The sequence below is a fragment of the Desmodus rotundus genome, chromosome 4 (genome assembly GCF_022682495.2).
Source record: "Desmodus rotundus isolate HL8 chromosome 4, HLdesRot8A.1, whole genome shotgun sequence".
NCBI lineage: Eukaryota > Metazoa > Chordata > Mammalia > Chiroptera > Phyllostomidae > Desmodus > Desmodus rotundus.
The window spans coordinates 20,794,914-20,822,027 of record NC_071390.1 but is presented as its reverse complement, the minus strand read 5'-3'; the positions used below and the strand labels follow the sequence as shown (position 1 = coordinate 20,822,027).

General features: G+C 39.0%; 1 protein-coding gene across 10 annotated transcripts in view; it reads left to right on the top strand.

Moving 5' to 3' along the window:
- The window catches only part of GBF1 (golgi brefeldin A resistant guanine nucleotide exchange factor 1), a 124,183-nt gene that overhangs the window by 11,856 nt on the left and 85,213 nt on the right, over positions 1-27,114 (top strand). For all 10 annotated transcript variants that reach the window (XM_024555694.3, XM_024555692.3, XM_024555693.3 and 7 more), the window contains 2 exons: positions 126-231; positions 1,756-1,822. In XM_024555694.3, coding sequence (XP_024411462.2) covers positions 136-231; positions 1,756-1,822 — 163 coding nt within the window. In that variant the 5' untranslated portion in view covers positions 126-135. The remainder of the gene's footprint in view (positions 1-125; positions 232-1,755; positions 1,823-27,114) is intronic.

Here is a 27,114-nt window from a genome sequence, read left to right as displayed (position 1 = left end):
ACTTCCAGAAATCTTGGTACTGAAAAGTTAAATTGTAATTCTAAACTTATCAGCTACAGATTAAGTGTGGATATGCTCTGGGTAAGCAAATATTAACTAGACTTTTTTCTTAACTGTTTTGGTAGGTTTGCCAGGATGGTGGATAAGAATATTTACATCATTCAAGGGGAGATTAACATTGTGGTTGGTGCCATCAAACGAAATGCCCGATGGAGCACCCACACTCCATTGGTAAGTGGGGAATGCGCAGAAAGCTTGGTCACTAATTTGTGCATGGTTAAAACAGTAATCAGTTTCCTAGTAATAATCAGAATAGTAGGAAATCAGAGTTGTTCTTGATATCAAGGACCCTTGTGTTTTTTTCCAACTAGTGTCAAATTTACAGGCTGCCTTTTTTCCTCTAAGACCCAAAAGATGAAACCATTCTTTTCTTTATTTTTAAAGCAGTCTTTTTAAGATTTGATTTATGGGAGTGTGGGGAGAGAGTGAGAGAGAGAAACATCACTTTGTTGTTCCACTTATTTATATATTCATTGGTTAATTCTTGTTTGTGTGCTGACTGGGGATTAAACCTGCAACCTTGGCATATTGGGACCAACACTCTGACCAACTGAGCTACCTGGTCAGGGCCTGATACAATTCTTCTAACTGTTCTTGTAAACAACTTAAGCTAGTGTTTGGGACCTCTTTAAAATGCCTAAAAATATCCGAAAGATTTCTTTTCTTTTAGTTCCCTAGGGCTGTCAAATTCATTTAAGTTAATTTAGTTATTTATACATGGAGTATGGCTTGGTGATGGTACTCCTTGGGAGTTCAGCAAGCTTCTATATATAGTGCAGGCCATATCTTGCCAATCAGATGAATAAGAAATTTACCTGCTGTAAAGGTGGCTTCCTTGTTGTATACATATGTTCAAGGATTTTTTTTTTGTGCAGTTGTACAAAACACTTTTTGGCACAATTGTAAAAAACAAATTTAGACATTTCCAACTTGGCATTTAGAAATTTCTCATGTTTATTTATAAAAATAGATTGTTTTAGAAGTGAGATGGAGTTAGGAATGTCTTTGAAGTGAATATGCGTGATTATATAATGAGTATGAAGGAGGAGAAGAGTATAGAATAGCACACATGTCTTAATCTGTTTGCCATAACAAAATACCACAAACTGGGTAGCTTGTGAACAACTGAAATTTATTTTTCACAGTTCTGGAGCCTGGAAGTCTGAGATCAGGATGCCAGCATGGTCAAGTGGGGGCCCTCTTCTGGGTCTCAGACTTCTCATTCTGTCTTCAACTTGGTGGAAGGGACAAGGGAGCTCTCTTGGGCCTCTTTTGTAGGGCATTAATTCCATTCTTGAGGGTTCTACCTTCATGCCCGAATCTTCCATCTTTTAAAGACCCCACCTTCTGATACCATCACATTGGACATTAGTATTTCAACATGTAAGTTTTGAGGTGACGCAAACAGTCAGACCATAGCAAATATGAAGGACCTGACAATCCGTGGTAGCTTAAGTGCTGTGGTCATGGTATTGATTAGTATTCAGTATTTACTATTTTAGGTAAGCCCAGAGGACCTCTATGAATTAAGAGATTAAGGAACTGGAAAAATGTATAGCTAGCTTTTTTTCCTAAGAAGAAAAGCTTACTGGATTTTCTGGTTGAATTCAGGGAAAGAGTCCTTGATCTGTTCTTTATTTCCCTTTTTCTCTTTGTCCGACTGTGACTTAAAAAAAAAATACCTGTGTGTTACAGGATGAAGAACGGGATCCTTTGCTGCATAGTTTCAGTCATCTAAAGGAGGTTTTAAATAATATAACAGGTAAGTCCTTACATCTATGTAAACTACTTATCCTGGTTTAAAAAATAAACAATAAAAACGTGTTTGATTTACTGCAGGGCTAGACAACTTTTTCTGTAAAAAGCTACTGTAGGGACGGACAGACTTTTTCTATAAAGTAAATATTGTAGGCTTTGCAGGCCATCTCAGCTGTGCCACTACTCAGATCTGCCATTGTAGTTCAAAAGCAGATGTAGATAATACTTAAATGAATGAGTGTAAATAAAAAGGTTGCAATCTAGGTCTGACGCTTGGATGTAGATTGCTCCTGGTTTACTGTATGCCTGGTCTGTTTCCTAGAGTCCCTAGGAAAAGGGCATCCCACTTCAGTGGAGAATCAGCATTCATGCAGTGATAAGTTTCCTTCATTATTTGTAAGCTATTTTAGTTACTATTTTTGTTTTGTTTTGTTTTAACTACTTTCTTTGTCTACCTCATGCATGCCATGACGTAGGATATTGGTGGCATAAATAAAGTTTTTAATATCTGTAACAAAACCTTTTTCTTGTGGAAAGTGATTGTCACTTTTAGGGCCTTAGCTCTCTCTGCTGCAGATTCTTCAGTCTTTATGTGTTCCTGGGATTTTTTTTCCCACCTTGTTTCCCTAATCATAATGAGCTTATGTAATATTTACTGAGGGGGGCCCCAACCCGCCCCCAGAATTTATTTATAAAAATAAATAATAAATGTCTAATTGTGTATTAAAAATTGTGTATTTATTCTTACGTGTTTAAATTTCAGCCACCTTCAAAGTACTCTCTATATGATGCAATATCCCTATCGAGATGTTTTTTCCATTGCTCAAAACAATTTTTGAACTTGTTGATTTTGATATCTTTTAGTGTTTCTGCCATTTTTTGTTTCACCTCTTCCCTATTGGCAAAACTTTTCCTTTTGAGGACTTTTTTCACCTAGGGAAATAAACAAAAAAAAAGCCAATTGGGCAAGATCAGATGAATAGGGAGAGTGGGGCACCGGGGTCATGCCATTTTTGGTCAAAAACTGCTGAATACTCAGCGTGGTATGGGCAGGTGCTCTTGTAAATTACCCACCATGAAGTGGGCAAATGTGCCCTGGCTGGTGTGGCTCAGTGGATTGAGCTTCAGCCTACGAACTGAAGGGTCGTGGGTTTGGTTCCCAGTCAGGGCACATGCCTGGGTTGCGGGCCAATGTTTCTCTCCCTCTCTTTCTCCGTCCCTTCCCGTTTCTCTAAAAATAAATAAACAAAATCTGTGTAAGAGTCTTAAAAAAAATTCACTGAAGCTGAACACAGCTTCTCACAACAATGTCTTTTGGTACACTGGTACAGATGGGTTCCTAGAACACTCCCCTAGCCCAGGAAGCCTGTACTACAAGGGACCTGTCCTCTAAAAGATTCTGGTTTTTTTTGGTGGTCCCTCTTTGTATATGTTTAGAATTTAAAAATCCACTTTCATGTTTATTACCTTTTTGAACTCTTACACAACTCTGTAAGGGTGGGTTGGCATATATTGTCCCTTTTTATGAATGAAGTTGAAGCCCGGAGACCTTTTAAGTGATTAGCTAAGTTCACACTGATCCTAAGGGGTGGAGTCAAAACTAGAATTCTGGTCTCTAATGCCTGGTTTAGTACCCTGTTTTGTATTGGTTCTTTTCATACAATTAGAGGATAATGTACATAGGAAGTACCTTATATATGTATATATATGTGTGTTCAGGGGGAGGCAAGCCTCAATATCTTTGGGTTTTTCAAGGTGGGGGGTGGGGGGTGATAGAGACTAAAAGGGAAAGCCTCAGAGCTGTGTTGCTGTGTTGACTGTAAAAGACAAATGTTATATCCCTGGAATGGTTTTAGCTAGTAATGTATCTAAGGCCACAATTGAAATTGTTTTTTAAGCTTATGTAAATCAAATAACTATAAACAAACAAGTACATTTCCTCCTTTTCATGAGGAATGTAGAAGAATATCTGGAGAAAAATTCCTTTTTACTTTCCTAAACATTGGCTGAAGTTATCTAAGGATTCTCTATGTGTTTTCTGTAAAGGAGCAAATGCCAAGCTATTAAAAAGCATTGGAAATGTTAGCCAGGAAGGATCAAGTATAGAGGAGGTAGTTGTTGGCTAGTTAGCAGGGTGAATGTTGTAACTAGGTGCCAGGTTCTTACTTTATGGCCTATATTGTAAGTGACTTCGATGCTTTAGAAAGAGTTGGCTGCTTGCACAGATTTTTTTTTTTTTTTTACCTTACAGATAAAGCTTACATTTCCAAATAAGAAAGAAAATATAGTGAGTAGATATTTATAACTTTCTTGGTGAGTCAGAGTTCAGAGTACTATCTAAGAGATGTTAAGAGGATTAAACAAGTGAATATATTTGGAAACATTCAGCAAACATTTAAAAATTTTATTTATTTATTTTTAGAGAGGAGGGAGGGAGGGAAAAAGAGAGAGAGAGAGAGAGAGAGAGAGAAACATCAGTGTGAGAGAGAAACATTGATCAGCTTCCTCTCACATATACCCGGATCAGGGACTGAACCTGCAGCCCAGGCATATGCCCTAACCTGGAATCGATCCTGCGACATTTTACTTTGTGGGACCACACCCAAACAACTGAGCTACACCCGTCTGTCACCTGGGCAAACGTTTTATACATAGCCTGGGATTGTTGAATTGGTTGAGAACACCCTAAAATGACTGAGATCAGACTGGAGTAGCCTCATAGGCCTTTTGGGCACTCTGTGGACATTGAGGAGCTGAGGTGGTGCTGCTGTCTTGACAGCCACATTTCCTGTTTGCCATCCAATCCATATCCCATACTTGTTTTCTCTTTCCTGATATATCCTGAGATTTGAACTCACGTCTCTGATGAGTAGTTACAGTCCAGGACTTGGGGGTGGATAGACCATGTAAGAGCTACCAAGTTGAGTCTGCTGCCTAATTTTCTTACACCCTAGGGTTAGGCATCCAGATTATCTGCTGCGTGAAACTAGTAAAAACCAGAATGTGCTGAGAAGCTAGTTCTGTTAGTGGTACTAGGAACATACCTGGGTGTTACCAAGCTTTCCTCTGGAGGAAGAAAGAAGGTGCAAGTATTTTCTAGGGGCCAACAGTGTGGCAAATGTTGAAATTGTGCCTGCCAAGTTTGCCCCATTGTTCTTGGGTTTTAGCATATTACCTGCCTGAGAAAATGACAGAGTGGACACGAAATAGAGCATTTCATGGCCTTTCAATTGGTTCTGACGGCCCCCCCGCCCCCCCACAGTGCTGGCTTCTAGGAGCAGGTTTATGGGTCAGCTGCCCCTGTGGTCCTGGACTCTGCAATCCATGACCAATTTTTTGTTTCTTTTACTGAAACAAACAGATTTTTCTGATTGGCAGTGTCAGGAGGACTGCTTTCTTGGAAGCCTGTTAATGGTTGAAGGCTGGGAAAGGGTTTTGAACCTGGAGAGAATAGCTAGTGAGACTGCTCTTGCTATGTGACTCAAAATGGTGTCTTCTATACTACTTATATTGGAGGAGGTATGGCAGGAATTCTAGGACTTCCACTCAGTTTAATTCATGAAACTTACTTGGGCATGGTCTGTTTTTACAAAGGCTTTCTATTAGCATGTTTCTAGGCTTTCTCCTGGCTTAATTGCTTAAGAATATTACTGTTGGAAATAGGTGCTTCATTGGACATTGTCAAAACCAAAATGATTTTTTTTTCCTTTTCTTGTAAATAGAGGATCATTTAAATATATAAGCACTATCTATTCCTTCTGGAGTATTATTTGAGTATTGTGAAGGAAATAAGTCCAGACCTGTTATTCTCACAGATATGTATCTCTGGACCACATTTGGAGTCAGTATTTGCCCAAACTGCATGATGACTTCATGCTCTGTAGCATTTAGAGTAATAGAGTATTCTAACACCGAATCTAAAGACAAGGTTGCACTTGGAAGATACAGGGTGCCTAAGAGCAAAGTTTGCATATTGCTACTTTGGATAAAGTCTTTCCTCACCACCAGTGAGATTTGACTGCTGCCCCTTTTATGAATCCTTTTAGGAGGTTATTCTGAAGAAGTTAAAGCAGGTGTGTGATTGCCAGGGGTGGGGATGGAGTGTGGAGGATGGGTACAGGTTTCTTTGTGGCATGATGAAAATGTTCTGGAATTATATAGTGGTGATGGTTGTAGCACTCTGTGAATATACTAAAAACCATTGAGTTTTATACTTCAAAAGGGTGAATTTTATGGAATGTGAATTATATCTTAATTTTTAAAAACAGCAAGTGTAGTTTGGAAAAGTGATGGGGTTTACCAGTTCTTTCTCAGGACTCAGAACTATGGAGGGAGGCTTCTACTGTATTCGATGGTGTGCTTTAAACCCATTGTCCAGCAAAGGCAGCATAAGGCTCTGTACAGCCTCCTGGCCCAGTTTGTCCTTTTATGTCTCTCTCATTAACTCCAGAAGCACATGGCTTTTATATTTAAATTTATTCAAGCTGTAATCTTTGACATTTGAGTTAGCTTTTAGTACAGTTTTGCATTTATAGTAATATATATTATGTATTTTCTCTATCCCCAAAGAATCCATTTTAATCTTTTCCGGTTGCAAATTTCAGCCTGTCTTGTCCCATCTTCCCTCTCTTGCTCTCTTTCCCCTCCCCCCACACAGTGTGTTTGATCAGGTGTGGCAGGAATATCCACTGTCAAGCTGCGCCCTTTATATTAGTCAATATTATCTTTTTCCCCCCTCCCTGTCTGTCTGCTCCTTTGGGCTTTCCCAGTTGATTTATAATTTTGGAATTCTCATCGGAGTCTGTAATACAGTTTGTTCATTATTTAACCAAAACCTGTTTAATGAGCAGAGAGAGGCAATGTAAATGTTAGGCATGTTGCAGTGATGTACCTTTGTGCTTCTCAAAGCGGGTGGGTAGTTAACTCTGTGCTGCCTGCAGGGCTGGGGTGTCCTGGCCTTAGGGGCAGAAGGACCACTGCCACTCCCTTGCATCTGCCTAAGCCCTGCCATGGGCTTAGATTCCAAAGACACGTTTTCCTTTATCCTTCTAGAGATCTTGTGGGGGCTCTTGCAAAGAGATATCTTCAGTCTCATAGCTAAGTCTCATAGGTAAGATCTGTGGCATGGGATAGGGCATGGAAGGGAAAGTGAAATATCAGGATATTTGGGTTTAGGTCTGAAGAGAGTAGATAGTTTAGAAGAATCCTTCTAGCTGACATGGTCTATGGTCTTTGATTTCTTTGTTCCCAGACTGGACAAGTGTCTGCAAGCCTTAGTACCATTTGAGCTTCACCAGGAATTGAACTGGTAACCTTTCACTTCGTGGAAGGATGCTCAGTCAACTGAGCCACACCAGTCAGGGCAGGAATCACCTCTTAATGACTTTAAAGCCTTCAGGGCCAGGGCTTGAGGAAGACTTCTTAGTGGTGTGTATGTCGGGGATGGTGTTGGCATGGATAGTGAGTTTGCCTTTGGAAATTTAACCCCAGGCCTTTTAAATTACGAGGATCTCTGAGGAATGAGGGTATTCAGCATAAGACTAAGGTGATCTTGAGGTCCAGTATAAGCACATGCAGTAATTATGGAACTGTTTTAGCTTCTTGGACATCTTTCTGGGATCCATTAAGATTTGGATTCCTTCTAGGTCTGGCTTATTGAATTGCTTCTAACCGATGTTTATTGACTATCTGTTATGAGGTAGGCATTTTGCGTAGGCACTTAGGCATTGGATCTATCACAGTTGACAAACAGGTGAACTTTCTTCCTGCCCTCATAGCCACTGGTTTACAAGACTAGTAGCTCTAGATGACCATTTCAGGCTAAGCTTTGTGTCCTTTACTCTGTGCCATATGGTTCCCTATCAGGTATGGAGTGGATGATATTGAAAGAGAGCAATCTCTTGCCATCTTTTCTTGTTCCTACTCCTACCTTTGCTGATGAAACAAGCTAAAGAAATGAACAGAAATTATAGCTTATACATTTGCTAATTTGACTTTCTCATGTAAAACCATTCTTGCCAGAGTTTAGATATTCCCAAAGACATTGGTGGATTGCCCAGAGTAACTCTGAGGGATAGGCTATTTCTTTATTGAGCTTACCTGGACAGCAAGATATGGTGTATTTGAGTTTAAGAGCAAGAAGCAGGTGCCTGGAGAAAGTGGATATATCAGGAATTTATTTAAATATAGTTTATCCTGGACAAACACACCTGTAAGATACTGTCTATCTCAAGCTTTGTGAATTAAGAGTCTGAGCTAGGAGGTTTGAATCCATGTAACCTCCAGAGGTTTGCAGAGAACATTTAAACAGAGTCCGGATGCCAACCTGTGAGGAACTAATACTTAACATTTATCTGGCCTAGGTCTCTTAGAAATAGCCTTCTAAGTAGAAGTGAAACTCTCCAAGGATGCCTCATACCTGAATTTTAATGTTTCAATTGGAAGATAGGGAGTTATAGGGAAAAGAAATTTTAGTAGTCACTGTCTGGAAAAAGATTGAGTAAGGATACATTACGTGAAAAAAATTTTGCTAGAGTTATCATCTCCCATACTGAGTGAACACATACTTTCATTTTTTAAAAAAGATTTTATTTATTTATAGAGAGAGGGGAAGGGAAGGAGAAAGAGAGGGAGAGAAACATCAATATGTGTGGTTGCCTCTCATGCACCCCCCACTGGGGACCTGGTCTGTAACCCAGGCATGTGCCCTGACTGGGAATCGAACCCGTGACCCTTTGGTTCATAGGCTGGTGCTCAATCCACTGAGCCACACCGGCCAGGGCTCTTCTTCTTCTTCTTCTTCTTCTTTTTTTTTTTTTTTTTTGTAGGGGTTTATGGTTTGGGGAATAGTAGAGTATACAATATATCACTATTAATCAGTATGAGACGAATGAGCTTTGTCCTACTTGGAATTGAGCTTGTGAATTGTTCAAGGCCTGGCTCAGTGGAGGCTAAAAGAACCAAGTTAATAAAAATTGGCAGACAAATTCATGTAATGGGCTGAGTGTTGGAAGAGGCAAGGTTGGACAAACATGTAAGTATTTATTTCCAATGCCCTTTTTGTTTTTCTTTTCTATAGTAAAATATAAGACTATATTAGTTTGGAGATTATTGAGTAACACATTAGGATATGACTTGAGTTTGAGTCAGACTGACTTTGGCATCTTAGAATCTTGGTAGCTTGATTAGCCTCAGACATTATGGGCATTTTAGCACAGTTAAAGAAAGTAAAAATAGTGTGATTCTTTATTCCCCAGGTAGTATTTATATACATAAGGTAGCTCCAAGAGGCCTGTATTTTGATGACTTGAATTTGTCATTTTTTTTACTAGGGCCTTTCCCACCTGATCTGAACCCTCTTCACTTGACATTTCTAAACAAAGAAGTTCTTCCAAACATTTATTTATCTTTGGGCTTAGAAAATTACTTTCTTGAGAAAATGTAGCTCTGCATAGTCTGGCTTCTTATGGATCCAGCCCTCCCTTTTTCTCTTCCTAATACTCAAAGTTAAACATCAGAACTAGTCTGCTGGCACAGAACTAGTGGCACATTTTCCATTACATGTATCTGAAAGGGGGTTGTAAAAAAAAAGGGGGGTCGTGGTCATTCTTAATAGCTTGGCTCTCAAGGGCAGAGGCAAAGGAACCTAATTTCTAATAGAGGTTAGGGAAGGGTAGGGACAGTGTGATAGTGTGGCCTGTGGTGGATGTTAAAGTTGCTGGTATTATTCTCATTGCCATTATCTTCTTTAGCACAGTCACCTCTTTAGAGGCCTGAAATTATTCTCTGGGTATGTGCCCAACTTGCTATGACAGCAGTCAGATGGGTAAAAAGAGGAAAAGCCAGCTGCTGCTTTGTTTTTAACGAGGAGGCAGGCAGAGTCCCTTTCTTTTTTTCCACCCACTCAAACTCAGGGCAAGTGCCAGGAGGGTTTCAGAAGAAGCCAAATGTTTGAAATTCAGTGTGCAGCTTTGTTAGGAGAGATAGTGAAGAGTTATTTGTCTCAGCCTTGCCCCTCTGACCACCTCTTTATGTTCATACATGCTTAATTGGTCACCTCAATTTCTAAAGTGTTACTGAATATGTTTATGGAAAGAGTGAGTGCATTTCTCTTTTCTCTCCTGGCACCCATTAAAAGATAGAGCTGGATATACATACAACAACAACATGAAGATTATATCATTTTAGCTCAGATCACCTCATTAAAAAAGGGTGGTAAATGGAGAACAGTGACTACCTTAAGCTCTCCATTTTGCTTCTGGAAACTAGATGATAAGATGTTCCTTCCTAGTTCTGAGGCCTTTGTTTTGTCACTTTGGTCTTGAGAGATCCTGAAGGACTTAGATGGACAAGCACTCCTGGCTGCCTGTTGGCTGGCTCTCATTGCATCTCTTCGGTAACACCAGCCTTCTGTTAGCACTAATACTACTGGAGGTTGGGTTGTGAAGGGCTGCCGCATGTGTACTCATCACAACTGACCTTTCCTTGTTCCATGCCTGTTGAGCGATTACTTGCCCATTTGTGGAACTCACATTATTGCCTTGGATTTTTGGCCCAGTGTGAAGTGGGGGCATCCAGGAAGTGGACTGATAGACTGTACATCAGAGGGCAATAAATTGGCATTTGATTTGGTGGAAAGGCAGGGCCAGATGTGGTGTGGGAGCAAAGGTTTTTCTGCAGTCAGCCATGCAGCTTGCCTCCAGGTGTCCTGGAAAGCAGCTTGGGAACTGGAGGCTAAGGGTAGTTGGGGACATTAGTTGTAGAGGAAAAGGATCAAAGGGACTTCTATGTTATATGCCCTGATTTGGGAAAAATCCTCTGCAAGTAGGACAAATAACGTTTCCCTGATATTGGTAGGAATTTTTCTACTGATTATTCTTACTTTTCAAATAAAGTGAGTTATTAATTGGTGGGAAAAAATATATAAAATTTGAGAGACTCTTGACAAGGGCTTGCAGAATAAGAAAGCCTTATCCAACATGAGCCTTTTCATGAAGATTCACTCTTCTTTTTGGACAAACGCAGGTTTAAGAAAACTGGCTCCAAACTGCTGATAATGTGAAAGCTAAGATATTATTATGACTGTTTTACCATGGACCACAAGTGTCATCTTTTACACTGTAGGTCGCATTCCATTAGTGGATTGTGGTGATATTGTAAAGGCTAGCACAGCATTTTTCCTCAATTTTTTTTTATGAAAAACTTCAAGCATACTAACAATTGAAATAATATACCACAGTGACCACTCACATTCCACACTGAGAGGCACAGTTTTTAACATTTAGCCATATTTGCTTTATCCATATGTATATTTTTTCATAAGCCATTTGAAAATAAGTTGCAGACATGATGACATTTCACCCTTGAATACATCAGCATGCATCCTAAATAAGGACATTGTCCTACATAATTATAGTACCATTATCACACCTCTAAGAAACTTAATGGTAATTTACCAATATTAACTAATATGAAGTCTGTATTAAAAAATTTCCCATTTGTCCCCACATTTCCTTTTGTAGTTATAGTTAGTTTCACAAGCCAGAATCCACGCAAAATTGTCATTTCATTAGGTAGTTATATCTCGTTATACTTTAAAAATCTAAACAGTTTTCTCTACCTTTTTTTCCCTCTTGGCATTGACTTTTTGAAGAGACTATGGCATTTATTTATTTTATTTATTTTTTCTTAAGATTTATTTATTATTTATTTTTAGAAAGACGGGAAGGAAGGGAGAAAGAGAGGGAGAGAAACATCAATGTGTGGTTGCCTCTTACACACTCCCTACTGAGGACCTGGCCCGCAACCCAGGCATGTGCCCTGACTGGGAATCCATCCGGAGACCCTTTGGTTCGCAGGGTGGCACTCAATCCACAGAGCCACACCAGCCAGGGCACATTTATTTTTAGAATGTTCTACATTCTGGGTTTGTTTTTGTCATTGTGGTGTCATTTTACTTGTTTCTCTATCCCATATATTTCCTATATTCTAGAAGTTAGGATTAAAGGCCTAATTTGATTCAGGTTAAACTTTTTTGCCAAGAATAGGTCATTAGGTGCTACTGTGTACTTCATTAGGTGCTACTTTGTACTTCTTATTGTATCACCACATACTGTCAGGTTGTCCCCAGTATTGGTGACGTTAAGCTTTACTACTTGCTTCTGGTAGTGACTGCCATATCTCTCATTGTAAAATGTTTTTCTGTTTGCAATTAGTAAGGGATCCTCTGAAGTAATAATTTGGCACCTTCTGAATATCCTGCTCTGTAATATTCTTTTACCTAATGATCATCCATTGATGAATTTTTACTAGAATCATTTATTTCAGTAGAGGTTGAAGAATGATGATTTTCTCTCTTTTTTTTTTCTTCCTAATTTTATTGTTATTCAAGTACAGTTCTCTGCCTTTTCCCCCCACCCCAGCCTAATCCCCAGCCCTCCCCCCCTCCCTCCTGTTTCCACCGCCCCCCCCCGCCCCCCCCCCCCCGTTATTGTGATGATTTTCTAATTGACATTCTTTCTACATTTATTAGCTGGCATTCTTTGTGAAGAATTTATTCCTTCATACACTGAAGGATGAACCACAATTTCTCCTAAAAAGTCAGGGGAAATGCTTAATTTTTTCCCTTTAATTGCCAATCTTCAAAGTAAGGAGTTAGTGTTAATGACCACTCATGTTGGTAAATGAGGGGTTTCCCCCTTTTTTGGGCTTGTGAATATTTATTTATTCAATGTTTTATAATTAATTACATTTATGATAATTTTTGGTGCTCAATCATTCCCAGTTTGACCAGTGAGAGTCCCTTTAAACTAGATCCTGTGTCCCTTTGATTATGACCCACTTGAGCATTTCTTTGCTTTCTGGTACAAGCTATAGGCATTAAGGGAGGGGGGGAAAGAAATAGAATAGAAAGAATCAGTGCATCACATAATAAAGATAAGTACTATTTTGGGAAACTTTTGTTTCAATTAGAAACATGTATGTGTTCTGGGTTACAGTATAACTGTATTCATTGCAGTGTAAACTGTATTTCTTTCTGTAGGTTATGGTTAAAAAAAGTTAGAAAGTTCTGGTAGAGAGAGCTTGTGATTTCCTCCTGTTCCAGCACTAGTTTGAATTTGTGTCTCTGCAATGTTATTTCTTGGGCTAGGAATCAAAAAAGGTGTTGAGTCAGGGTGCCTCTTCCACCATATTCTTGACATTCTGCCAGGGATTCTCTGAGGGTGCCTTAGCCCCCTTAATTTTTAGGACTATTACATCTGGGTTTCATCCCTATTAACTTTGATTTCAGTAAAGCATTTCTTTCCCTATTATTACATATTATTTCGTCCCACCAACTTTATTCTGGTATAATTAACATATGATACTGTGTTAGTTTAAGGTGATAATTTGATACATGTATATGTTGAGAAATGATTACCACAATAAAGTTAGTTAACACAATCATCATCTAACATAATTACAACTTGTGTGTGTGGATGTGTATGGAGGGGGGTGGGCTGTGAGAACATTCAAGATCTACACTCGTCCTGACTGGTGTGGTTCAGTGGATTGGGTGTTCTGTAAACAGAAAGGTCACTGGTTCAATTCCTGGTCAGGGCACATGCCTGGGTTGCAGGCCAAGTCCCTGGTTGGAGGCACATGAGAAGCAACCAATCAATATTTCTCCTGCACATTGATGTTTCTCTCCCTCTTTCTCTCTCCCCTTTCTCCCCCTCTAGAAATAAATAAAATCTTAAAAAAAAGACCTATTCTCTTAGCAGCTTTCAAATATATAATACAATAGTTAACTGTAGTCGCCACCATGCTGTATATCAGATCCCAGAGTTGTACCCTTTGATCAAGTTCTTCCCATTTCCCCTATCACCCAGCCCCTCGGCAACTACCAGTCTACTCTCTGTCTCTGTGAGTTTGCTGCTTCTTAGATTCTACGTATAAGATCATATATTATTTATCTTTCTCTGTCTGACATTTCACTTAGCATAATGTCCTCAAGGTCCATCCATGTTGTTGCAATTGGCAGGATTTCCTTTTTTACGTCTGAAACAGTTCTATTTATATGGTTGTTTCTCTCTGGATTAATCAACTTTCTTAAGGCAGAGATTAGTTTGAGACCATTTGATTCATAACAATCCTGGAGAATATTGTTCTTCCTCAAGGAAATAAGGGTCGGGGATGTAATTGTGACTGACTAGTCACTTTGCATCTCATACCTTATCCCTTTTATATGATGTTAAGCTGACTTGTCCAGGGAAAAGGGAGATGGCCTGTCATCATAAACATGGCCTGGCCATCCTTTTGAATCCTTTTGAATGGGTTGAGGAAGGAGTCATTTGTATTGGAAAAACTCCAAAACAGTACCTTCTTCAGGAACTTTGCTCTTCGCACTTAATGTGTGCCACCAGGAGGCAGACCTAAAGTTTCTGGTCGGGTGGGCTGGTGATTTGAGAAGCTCTGGAATTTGAGTGGACAGCTGGCACTGGTTTGAAGTCTGCCCAGCTTCCACATGTGACCTCAGGAAATTATTGTATGCCCTGTGTGCTGAAAGAGGTTCTAGAATGGTCTGAAGAACAGCAGTGGTGTTTGTGTGCATTGTCTATCCCACCCCCACCTTTGCCCCACCTTCTACCTTGTAGTACTGAGTGCATGGCAGTTTCATTAGATGCTTAAAGGTCTTGGATGTCTTAGGGCTCTATTAGTCCATTTATACTCACCTTTGATTAATTAGTCTGTGCATCTCAGAACTGAATTCACTAAAATTTACCATAGGATAAGATGTAAAAATTAAAACAAGAACCCCATTTAAAATGTAATGGAGGGGGCTAAAGGGAGAACTCTCACGTGTGTTATTCAATGCCCCTTCTAACCCCAACAGGAGGAGATGGACCTTTCCTTTCCAATAGGAGGTGTTACTACTCTATTAGGTCAGCAGGAGGAAGAAAAGATTCCTCCCTACCCGGTAACAGCTCATCCAGTGACAGACTGCCATAACTCAGCTAATGAAAGTACAGTTACTGTACTTAGAACTTTCAGTTTCCTCCAAGAGACTCCCAAGTCCATAAAAGAGGGGTCTCTTCTTTGTTTCTCTTGGGTTTGCATGTGGTCCACCATTAGACTGCAGGTCCTGAATTGTTATTTTTTGTTGTTGCCAAATAAACCCATTTTGCTGGAGAAATATCTGGCTATTTGTTTAGGGTCAACAATGTCAGTGGCTGATTGCCATTTCTAATAAAACTTAGTTTTGCATTTGAGCCCTCTTAGGCTTGGACTTTGGGCACAATTATTAGGATTTTGAAGTCTGGGGGCACAAAACAAAGATTTTAATAGCTAGCTAAGATGCTAAAAGGATAAGGAAAGTTCTTTTCTATAGCTTAGATCTAATAGTCCCAGTTCAAAAATAACATGAGCACTTTTTAGTAGCAACCCCTCGTCTTTAGCCCGAGGACCTCCTGCTAGCAAAGAAGTATCAAAACCCATGTAACTTTGGATAGGTCTTGACTTCAAATTAGTTGAACATCCCATCACATATTTATCTTTTGAATCTCAGATAAAGCACCCATATTTAGACTAGACCATGGGAACCTTGGGTCGTCAGAGAGAATGCCCTTAAGAAATTCCTTTTTTTCCTTAGGAAAAGTATTCCTAGAATTTTCAAGGGGTGAAAGAGATAGTGAAGCAGTGAAGCAATTAAATAGTGGTTAAGGTTGTTCTAAAAGAGAAAGTTGGAGTGGATGTTGAAATATACATGTGTTCTACAAAAAGACCTGTGACCTATCATTTTCTTAATAGCTTATTGTGTTCTGAATTTAAAGCTTATTGCATTCTGCATTTCTTTCTCCTTTGCCTCTTTTTTTCTGGTATAAGTCTACATCAATGGAAATACAAGGTATTTCATTAATACCTACTATAGCCAAATACTTTTTGTGACCAGAACCTGGTGACAAAAAGATCTTGGTTCCCTCTGGCTCAGGAAGAGAAGTTCTTGGTTCAGCCCTGGACAGAAGCATTGTGGGAAAAGTAGTCAAGGGAAATGGATTCTATTACTAGAATCCAAGTATGGCTCGTTAATCCTCCCAGGTGAGCCCAAGATTAGCATCTTAATCAGTCTCATTTCAGAGGTTTTAAAGACTCATTCTGTTCTCTAGGTTTATTATAAGGAAGGAAATGAGCAGTGGCTGTATTTGGTAGAACTCTTCGATATCTAGAGAATGGAAGACATTGCCAGGGTCCTGAAGGGTTCTAGGTTGGCTGCAGGCTAAAAAGTCAATAAAACTGGGTTGTGTGCATGCAGTAACAGAAGGCAGAGAGTGGGAAATACGTATTTATGTTGGTAATTGTCTTCCTGTAAGTTCCTGAGAAAGGAAAAAGTTGACTTACTCCCCTACCAGAGGTTGTTTTAGTGTTATCTAGAATGTGAGTTCATCCACAATTTCTCTTTACCTAATTGATGTTGGGACATTCAGTTAGGTCAACTGATGGTGAGTTGTTGTTTTTTTTAATCCTCACTGAAGGATATGTTTTTATTGATTTGAGAGAGAGAGAAAGAGAGAGATAAAGGTAAACATTTATGTGAGAGAAGAACATTGATTGGTTGCTTTCCATATGTGCCCTGACCGGGGCTCAAACCTGCAACCCAGGTATGTGCCCTGATTGGGAATAACATCCACAGCCTTTTTGGTGTACTGTGTGATGCTACAACCAACTGAGCCCCGTGGCCAGGGCAGATGGTTAATTTTTATTCTGAAGTAATTTCAAATTTATAGAACTGTTGCAAGAATAATACAGAGGTCTCTCACATACCTTTTTGTGAACTGTTTTTATCATTCTCTTTCTATCACACACATACATAATGTATGTAAAATTTTTTCTAAACCATTTGAGAATAGGTTATATACATCATGACCTTTTATTCAGTGTATATTTCCTAAGAATAAGGATATTCTTTTACATAATTTATATTTAGTACAGTTATTAAATTTAACAAATTGAATATTATTGTACTTTACTATTCATATTTCAAAATTGTCAGTTGTCCCAATTAATAAACTTAAAAATTTTTTCCACCTTCAAAAAAATTTCCCCATTTACTCAGTGATCACATACTGCATTTAATTGTCAATTTTCTTTAATCTCCTTTAATTTGGAACAGTTCTTCAGCCTTTCTTTATCCTTCATGATATTGACATCTTTTATGAACACAGACCAGGTTTTTCTTCCTCTCTTCCTTCCTACCTTCTCTCTCTCTCTCTCTCCCTTTTTCATTCGTTTGTTCGTTTGTTCCTTCCTCCCCTCCTTCTCTCTCTCTCTCTCTCTCTCTTTTTCTGTCATCCTTTCTTCTTTTCTTCCTTTCTCTCCTCTTTCTCCTTCTCCTTCTTCTTCCTCAGACCATTCCTCATTGTGAGTTTGACTGATGTTTCCTCCTGACTAGATTCAGGTTACGTGCGTCTGGCACGAATCTGCATGCTGCTACTGAGAACAGTGTCCTCAGGGTGTATGTGGAGATACCCTCATTGGTGATACTATTTTGATCAAGATGTTATTTTATTTGCCACTCGATAGATACTATTTTTTCTTTGAAACTCATAAGCAGTCTGGGGAGACACTTTAAGACCATATTTTGCTCCTTATTAAACTTTCCCCCATAGTTTATCATGCATTGATGATTCTTGCCTGAACTATTTTCAGGTTGCAGTGATGGTGAATTTTGAATGATTGCTTGAATTACCTGTTCTTAAAGTACTTCCTTAGATGTGGACATGAACTCTCTTCCTAGCTTGCTTGTGTTAAAGGGTGTCTCTTTTTTTTAAGAAACTCCATTGCATGCCTAAAGGTCTATATTTCTTTATGGCTTTGGTGGTTCCATTTTAAAAAACAGTAACTAAAAAGAGTTTCGAAAATTGGTAATTTTCTAGAATATGGCAACATCACCCAACTGCAATTTGTTCTCCACTCAAAAAACAGCATAAATGCTTCTTTAAGCTAGAATAGGGTTAGCCATGTGAAGCTGATTCCCTTTTTTCTCTTTCTCTTTTCTCCTTCCTTTTAAATATTTTATTTATTTTTAGAGAGAAGGAAAGGGAGGGAGAAAGAGAGGGAGAGAAACATCGATGTGTGGGAGAAACATTGATTGGTTACCTCTCGCATGCCCCCAACCGAGGACCTGGCCTGCAACCCAGGCATGTGCCCCCACCAGGAATTGAACCAGCGAACTTTCGGTTTGTAGAAAAACGCCCAGTACACAGAGCCACACCAGTCAGAGGTCTCCTTCCTTTTAATAAATGGGATAGCAATATGAATTCATTATCATGTTTCAACCTTTATTTTCAAATCTATTTTAAAAGCTTGATAGGGCTCATTAAAAACTTCTATGTTATCTTTTTAAAATGTGTAATTTTAAACTGTCCAGGAGCTTTAAGAGAGTAATGCTAAAAGGAAAAAAAAGCATTTCTCCATTCTTATTTACTATCACTCTTTTTTCTCTGTATTTTTCCTTTTGCCTCTCCTTTCATTCTTTTGAAGGATCTGATCAATATGCATGACTATGCCTTCTTAAGAAAAGAAAAGGTGAACCCTGACTGGTGTGGCTTAGTGGATTGAGTGCCGACCTGCAAACCAAAGGGTCACTGGTTTGATTCCCAGTCAGGGCACATGCCTGGGTTGCAGGCCAGGTCCCCAGTAGGGGGGTGCATGGGAGGCAACCGCATATTGATGTTTTTCTCCCTCTCTTTCTTCCCTCCTTCCTTCCTCTCTCTTTAAAAATAAATAAATAAAATGAAAAACAAATTTAAAGAAAAGGTGAAAGAGGTATTGCTTTGAGTCTCAGGTTCGTTGCTGTTACTACCGTGGAGAGTAAGCTAATGATATGATATTACTATTGAAGGCTTGTCAACTAGCATTATGTTTTGTTGAGGGAATCTTGCCCATTGTAAATAGAAAAAAGAGATAACTAGGGAAAGAAAAGAAAAGCAACTAGAGAGGCAGGAAGTATGGAGGAATGAACAGAAAGGAGCAGAAGAAAAGGACTTGGGACTGGGGGTACAGACGTAGGGGGGAAGGACCAAGAATACAGAGCTGCTAAAATAGGAAAATGGAAGTCAGCTCTAAAATTTACCTTTGGCCAGTCCAGTGTTTGGGCGTTCCCCCTTCTAGTAGAGTGTGTTACAGGGTAGTGTGAGATGGGGTGAATGAAATGGTCCCATTCTTGACTCCTTGGATCCATCTACCCAGATCTGAAGAATTTACCCTGTAATAGGGTGACTTGATAGCCTGATCCTAGTAGGATGGAATGGAAGAGGCTACTAATTCATGCTTTTTGGGTAGCTGGCATTAACAGTATTATTTTTAACTTTCCATTTCAATCCCTTCATTGTTTAGCCTCCATTGGCTACCATGAGAGCAGTCAAAATTAGCAACTATATAAAATGAAGTACCTCTTGTCTCCCCAGTCACTTCCAAAATAAACAGGGAGTAATACTGTCCGTATTTTGTCTCACTTTACTCTGAAGGCTACTGATAGAGGAAGCATGGATTAGTGTGTAGTGATTTCTAGGCTCTGTCTTCTGGACAGATTCCCCTCTGAGTTCTGTGGCTGAGTGACAGGACCATGTGGCAGGAGTGCAGCTGGAAGTATATCATTGGCAGATTTGGGTTGAGTAAATATAGCAGGAGCAGGATGTCAGTGTGGGAGATGGATTGTTCTGGGAAAGGAAGTGTTGTCTTTCGTCTGAGAAACAATTTCCTGCACTTCTGGGGCTCTTGCTTTCTTCTTCTTCTTTTTTTTTAAGGGCAGAATAGGAGTTGGCAGGGGTTGGGTACACTTGCCCTATTCTATCTCTGGGTGTCTGTCTGAGACATTTGAAGTTGGGAGTAGATCTATTCCCAGATCTATTTCAGCCAGTTAGGAAATGGACCCAATAAAATAGCCATACCTATGCCTTCCAGTTCACTTTTTACAGTTCAAGCACATACCTACACAGAGTCTCTTTTTTAAAAAGTAACCATTCTGTCAGTAATACAGACAGGTTGGGAGACAAAAGTAATTATACAAAGAAAATCAGCTCTATTGAAAGTCAGACATGAGACACCAGCTGGCAGGAAACAGCTGGGATGTTTCTGGGGGCTAGACTCTTCTACACCAGAACTTAACTCTTCAAGCTATGTCTGTTATCTGAGCTACTTAAAATGGCTGCCTACTTACTAACAATCTATGCGAAAGACTAAGCCCATTAAATTTATGTGGTATTTTACAACTGACTAGAACTTTACAATTTATAAAGTGCTTTGCATGTTTTTTTACTTTTTAAAATAGCCCTTTTATTTTAGAATAGATTCAGATTCATTGTAAAGAAGTTGCCATATTCTCCAAACCAAGTTTTCCCTGTTATTAACATTTTATATTAGTATGGTACGTTTGTCACAATAAACAAACCAATATTGATGTGTTATATTAACTAAAGTTTTTTTTAAAGTTAATTTTTATTGTATTTTTTTCCATTACCATTTAGTCCTTGTATACTTCCCTCCTCCCAACAATCGCCACACTGCTGTCCATGTCCATGAGTCCTTTTTCCTTTTTGCTCAATCCCTCCACCCCCTAATCTCCCCCCACCAGCTGTCATTTGGTCTCCATCTATGAGTCTGTTTTGCTTGTTCAGTTTGTTCATTAGATTCCACGTATGAGTGAAATCATATGGTATTTGTCTTTCTCTGACTGGCTTATTTCACTTAGCATAATGTTCTCCAGGTCCATCCATACTGTCGCAAAGAGTAAAATTTCTTCTTCTTCTTTTTTTTTTTTACGGCCGAGTAGTATTCCATTGTGCAAATGTCCCATATTCGTTTTATCCACACATCCATGGATGGACACTCGGGCTGCTTCCATATCTTGGTGATTGTAAATAACGCTGCAGTGAACATAGGGGTGATTATGTTCTTTTGAATTAGTGTTTTGTGTTCCTTTGGATATGTTCCCAGAAGTGGGATCGCTGGGTCAAAAGGCAGATCCACTTTTAATTTTTTTGAGGTATCTCCATACTGTTTTCCATAGTGGCTGTACCAGTCTGCATTCGCACCAGCAGTACAAAAGGATTTCCCTTTGTCTACATCTTTGCCAGGACTTGTTTGTTGATTTATTGATGACAGCCATTCTGACAGGTATGAGGTGGTATCTCATTGTGGTTTTAATTTGCATTTCTCTGATGATTAGTGATGTTGAGCATCTTTTCACATGTCTATTGGCCATCTGTATGTTGTCTTTGAGCAAATGTCTATTCAAGTCCTGTGCACATTTTTTAATTGGGTTGTTTTGGGTTTTTTTGGTGTTGAGTTTTGTAAGTACTTTATAAATTTTGGATATTAACCCCTTACAGGTATATCAGTGAATATGTTCTCCCATTTTGTGGGTTGTCTTTTTATTTTGTTGATTGTTTCCTTTGCTGTGCAAAAACTCTTTAGTTTGATATAGTCTCATTGGTTTATTTTTTCTTTTGTTTTCCTTGACTGGGGAGATATAACCAATAAGAAATTGTTACGAGCAATGTCTGAGATTTTGCTGCCTATGTTTTCTTCTAGGATTTTTATGGTTTCGGGTCTAACATTTAATTAAGTCTTTGAACCATTTGGAATTTATTCTTCTGTGTAGTATAAGAAGCTAGTCTAGTTTCATTTTTCTACACATGTCTGTCCAATTTTCCTAACACCATTTATTGAATAAACTATCTTTATCCCATTGTATGTATTTGCTTCCTCTGTCAAATATTAATTGACCATATAAGTGAAGGTTTATTTCTGGGCTCTCTATTCTGTTCCATTGATCTATGTGTCTGTTTTTTATGCTAGTACCATGCTGTTTTGATTACTATGACCTTAAAGTTATACTTTATTCAAATTTCCTTGGTTTTTACATGATGGCCTTTTTATGTTTTAGGATTACATCCAGGACACCACATTCCATTTAGCTGTCATGTCTCCTTAGACTTCTCTTGGCTGTGACAGTTTACATATATTTTTTCATTTACCTTTTATAACAGCCTACAAAATAAACTGGACCTTTGTTATGTATCCCCCTTTTAAAGATAAAACTGAGGCTTTAGAAAGGGTAAGTGACATGTTCAAGGTTATAGTTAGTAAAAGCTTCAATTAAAATGTGATTATGCTACATGAAAAAGGCAATGAGATAACTATTCATTTGCTTTTTATGTCAATGAGGGCAGAACTATAGATAAATGTCAGGTGGGCCATTTGCAGAACAGGAACAAGAGACAGGTGAATATAGCTTGTGTCTGGACAATTCTGTCTTACCTGGATACAAATTATTATTTTAATCATAATACACTTTCTGTTTGTAATTCTGCTTTGTCTGCCAAAGGAGGTGATCCCAGACAATCCTGAGCTGCCTCTCCAGTTACGTTCTCTAGTAGCAGACTTCATGGGTCCCTGTTGTTAAGACACCCCAGTTCAATGGGAACGTCCACTGAAAACATGACATACACACTAACGCAATCAGGCTGTTTTTGGTATGTGTGAAAGTAACTATCTGTGGCAAAAACACATGAGTTTTTTAGTGCTGGTGTTTAGTCGGGCAGGCTGAAGTTCTTGGGTTGGGGGGTTAGGCAATTCATTCAAGAACTGTAATGCTGAGAGGTAATAGGAAAATTAGAAGTCTAACAAGACATGGCAATTACTAGCTCTGAATGCTCTACCCAGAGGGGTGAGTGAGAGGGATGGTAAGAGGACGTAAAGTGTAGTATGTTACCCATGATTCTAGAGACTATTAAAAGGTCGTCTCAGGGTGATGGGAACTGTAGGGGTACAGATCTTAAGGGAGAGAATAACATCTGTTGCCTATAGAAGTACCGTATTTTTGGACTATAAGATGCACCTTCCCCCAAAATTTGGGAGGAAAGGGGGTGTGTGTCTTATAGTCCGAATGTAGCTTACCTGGCTCTCAGGGGGTGGTAGCGGAGGAGGTGGAGCGGGGGTTTTTTTCCCTATTTTTCCTCCTCTAAAACCTAGGTATGTCTTATGGTCTGGTGCGTCTTATAGTCTGAAAAATACGGTAGTTATAGAATTGTACTTGTATCCTAAAGGGAAACTTTTAAAGTACTTCAACTTAAGCTGACAGGGTAAGCAGATTATTGATGCCATTAACAACCACTTTTATGAGAGTGGTTTTGTGGGGGGTTTTTAATTAATGGGAATGGAGATACTTCTCAGTTGATGCTTTTATGATATGTATCTGTGAGCCTAGAGGCTGATTTGGGAACCCTTGGTAGTGAGTCACTGTTGCCCTCTTTTGTTGGCTCTGAGGCTGGGAAAAACCTGATGTTTTTCTCCAAAAAGAAGCTGGGAAAATAGCAGTGAGTAAAACAAAGAGGAAGAGCTTTAGGAGGTTGCATTATGTTGTGCATCTTCATGGCATCATGGAGTGGGTTGAGGACAGGGTAGATATTTAAACCACCAATTGTAGGAGTCTTTGAATTAAAGATATGAGCGACTGAGGCCTTCTTCCAGGAGGGTGACAGGTTATTAATGGAAAGAAGGATTGCAACAGGTATTAAACATCATAGATTTTACCTCATACTCTGAAAATGCTTTGCTTCAGTAATGTGGAAGACAAGTAGACAATGTGAAGAATGACTATTTGAAGTTCTTCTACCAGAAAATCCTGTCCATTGGTGAGATTTAAACTGTCCTTTGGTAGGGAAAAAGACTGGGGAGGATCTTGTGCTTAGAATCAAATACAAGACAGATTAAGTACCTGTGTCTCTAGAGAACTTTGCATTCAGCTGTAATGGAGGAGGGGGGAAATTCCTTATTGTGGTCTTTCATAATATGAAATCTTCATATGAGTCTCAGCAGATGTAGAGTCTCCAAAGAGTTTGTGGCTAGCTGAAGCAGCTTGGGTTCAGTAACCTCCAGTGGGAATGCAAGACAGAGATGGCTCCCTGACATTTCTGCTTCAGAGCAGCCAGTTTTGGTGAGTGGAAAGCTAGCAGGTTTACTTCACTTTTGCAAGAATCCAGAGTGATCCCTCTGCACTATGGGCTGAGGTGACTTCTTGTCTCTACAAAAGCTACAGAGGAAACACCACAGGCTTTAACAGAAACTTGTTTATGGTTCCCAGAAGCAAAGCTCTTACTTTGTTAAAGCACTTTAGAAAAATAAAATAGAATTAGAGATAAGAAAAATCTTTACTTTCATTTTCAAGAGCTTTTTTAAAAAAATTGGGGTAAAATTCATAAGTCATAAAATTAACCATTTTAAAATAAACAATTTAGTGGCATTTAGTACATTCACAATGTTGCACAACCACCATCTCTATCTAGTTTATTTTCTCTATTTTTTTTTAACTCCTCACCTGAGGATATGTTTATTGATTTTAGAGAGAGAGGAAGAGAGAGAGGAAATATTGATGTAAGAGAAACATCAATCGTTGCCTCTTGTATGTGTCTGACTGGGGATCCAACCCACAACCTAGGCATGTGCCCTGATCAGGGATTGAACCCGCAACCTTTTGGTGTATGGGACAATGCTCCAACCAAGTCACCCGGCCAGGGCTACTTCATTTTTGTCACCACAAAAAGAAAGCCTGTACCCATTAAGTATTTGCTTCCCCTTCTTCCTTCCCTCCAAACCACCAGTTTGCATTCTCTCTCTTATGGATTTACCTGTTCTGGATATTTAGTATAAACAGAATAATATAGTATGTGATCTTTTGTATCTGGCTTGTTTGACTTAGCATAGTGTTTCCAAGGTTCATCCACATTATAGCCTGAATAAGTACTTTATTCCTTTTGATGGTGAATAATATTCTATTGTGTTTTTCCACTCATCCACTAATGGACATTTAGGCTGTTTCTACCTTTTGGTTATTGTTAACAGTGCTGCTAGGAATGTGTGTATATATATTTGAGTACTTGTTTTCTACTTTTTAAATTATATACCTGTAAGTGGAATTACTGGATCATATGGTTAGTCTATGTTTAACTTTGGAGGAACTGCCCAACTGTTTTCCACAGTCCCATCTTACAGTCCCAGCACCGGTGTGTGAAGGTTCCAGTTTCTTCATATCCTCACCAACACTTGTGATTTACCGGTTTCCCCCCCGCCCCCCGATAGCTTCAAAATGTTTTGAGGCTGGATAGATAGGACTGTGATGATGTAACTTCTTCCAGTCCTTAAGGAGCTCCTAGCATGCTTTTCTTGAAGTAGATGGATGGCTCTTCTAGGCTAAGTAAAGCATTGCGGTTCTAGCTTTGTGCTGAAGAATGACTTCTAAAATCTGCAGCAAACAGTGATTACAGCTGGTACAGGTTGCCTAGAGAGGGCTGACATCTGATTTGTCAAAAAAAAGTGTCGGTTACACTTTGGGTCTTGAGAGTAGTAGATGGCGGTATTTCAGGTTTCATTTGCTGTCAGAATCCTCTACCAGGCAGTGGTCTGTGTCTTGCTGACTATACAGGAGGCTCAGTTTGCGTGCATATTGCCAGCTTATTTTCCTGCTTGCTGAGTAACCTTCTGGAGATGGAGTTAACTCTAATTCCCGAGTGACTGGTTCTGTAACATGTGCTATATAAACTGATTTCAGTTGTTATTCCATTACTACTTATGTGAGAGACTACATACAGATATTAAAACTAATGTTCCCATTTCTTTGCTGTCTAGCAGGATAGTTTCTTATTTTGGTGTCTTCTCCATCAATTATTGAATTCCTAAATGCTTTTTATTTACCTTCTCTTTTTTTTAGGCCATCAGTTTCCATTTGTGTCTGTATATTGTGATTTGTCTAATAGTAGTCATTATGGTTAATGTTTTAGCATATCTTATCTAAATTTATTTTTCTTTTGTGAAATGAAAATTCTTCTTGTGGAAGGAGAAAATTGATACTGGGATCTAGGATGCTTGAACTTCTAGTTCTTTCAGTTTTTGCTATAAATCTAGTTTTCCTTTTTTTCTTAACACTGCTTTCTCTAGTTTATGTGTTGGGTGGTCAATTTTTCTGACTTCTGGAAAAAATTTTTGCTACTGTATTGTTCATTGTGTTTTTTCCTTATAATATTTTAAGTCAGAATATATTTCAATGTTTATTGCTTCCATTGGTTATTTTTTTAAATGAGTTTGGGCCAGTTTTCAAAGTAAACAGAAAATTGTAGTCTGTACTGTGTCTTCCCCTCACCCCCATGTAAGATTTGCAAATGTATCCTAACCATTTGATCAAAGTCAGGCTTCGAATAAGGCTTTATATTACAGTCAGGTGTGGTTGAATGACAGGTATGTCTGGATTTGGTCTCGAGAGATTTGGGGATGTACAAGTATGAGATTTTTTTCTTTCTCTCTTCCGATAATGTGGTGTGGTCGATAATAGGTTGAGTTGTAACATTCATTAAACCACTCCTCACATTGCCTGTTTTCAAAGCTTATCAGGATGACTTTGATTTAGTTATTTGGAACCAAAAAGGCAGTTTGTGGAGCCTGGTTTGGAGTTGTGGAGCAGTAATATATCAGAAATCAGATTTAGGTCCCAGTGGGATTATTGCTTGAGATTTATTTGCCTGGAAGTCCACACATCAGCCAAATGGTATGTATGGAAAGCTTTGCTGGAATGCAAATTGGACACACTTTGTTGGGACCTGTAGGGGATTTTCATTGCTTCATAATTTTTCAAAGGTTTGTTATACATCAGACAGTCACTGCCTCTTCTTTAAATCTTTAAATCCCCCCTCTTTTTCCTGTTGTAAAGGTCAGATTTTTTTTTTGACAACTGTGTGCAGGAACAAGATTTGCTAAATCCCTTCATTTTTATTCATACAAATATCAGCATTCAGTGAGCATCAGTTATCCCAGCAGTTAGAAGTAAGGAAAACTCAGGGAGAATCTTGTGAGTCTCAGCTTAGTGCCAGGCATATATCTTTGGGGATAAGTTTGCTGCCTCAAATTTAACTCTTCACTGCTCTGATGTGGTACAGCACCCTTCCAGTGGCTAGCATGTGAAGCCTATCCTTTACTCATCTCATGTGTATAGCTGTAAGACAGATGATATAATTAATGGGAGGGAGCTTTGTTGGATTCTTCTGATGGGGCTTCTTTGCCTGCGACAGTCCTTAGGTTAGTGTTGGAAAAGAAGGAGAATTCATTCCTTCCCTTAGAGACCCTTTAGCCTTACTTAGTTTTTAGTGATATCTTGAGTAGCAGACCACTTTTTAAAAGTATATTTTATTAATTATGCCATTACAGTTGTCCCATTTTTTCTCCCCTTTATCCCCCTCTGTCCTGCACCCCTCTCCCTCCAGCACCCCC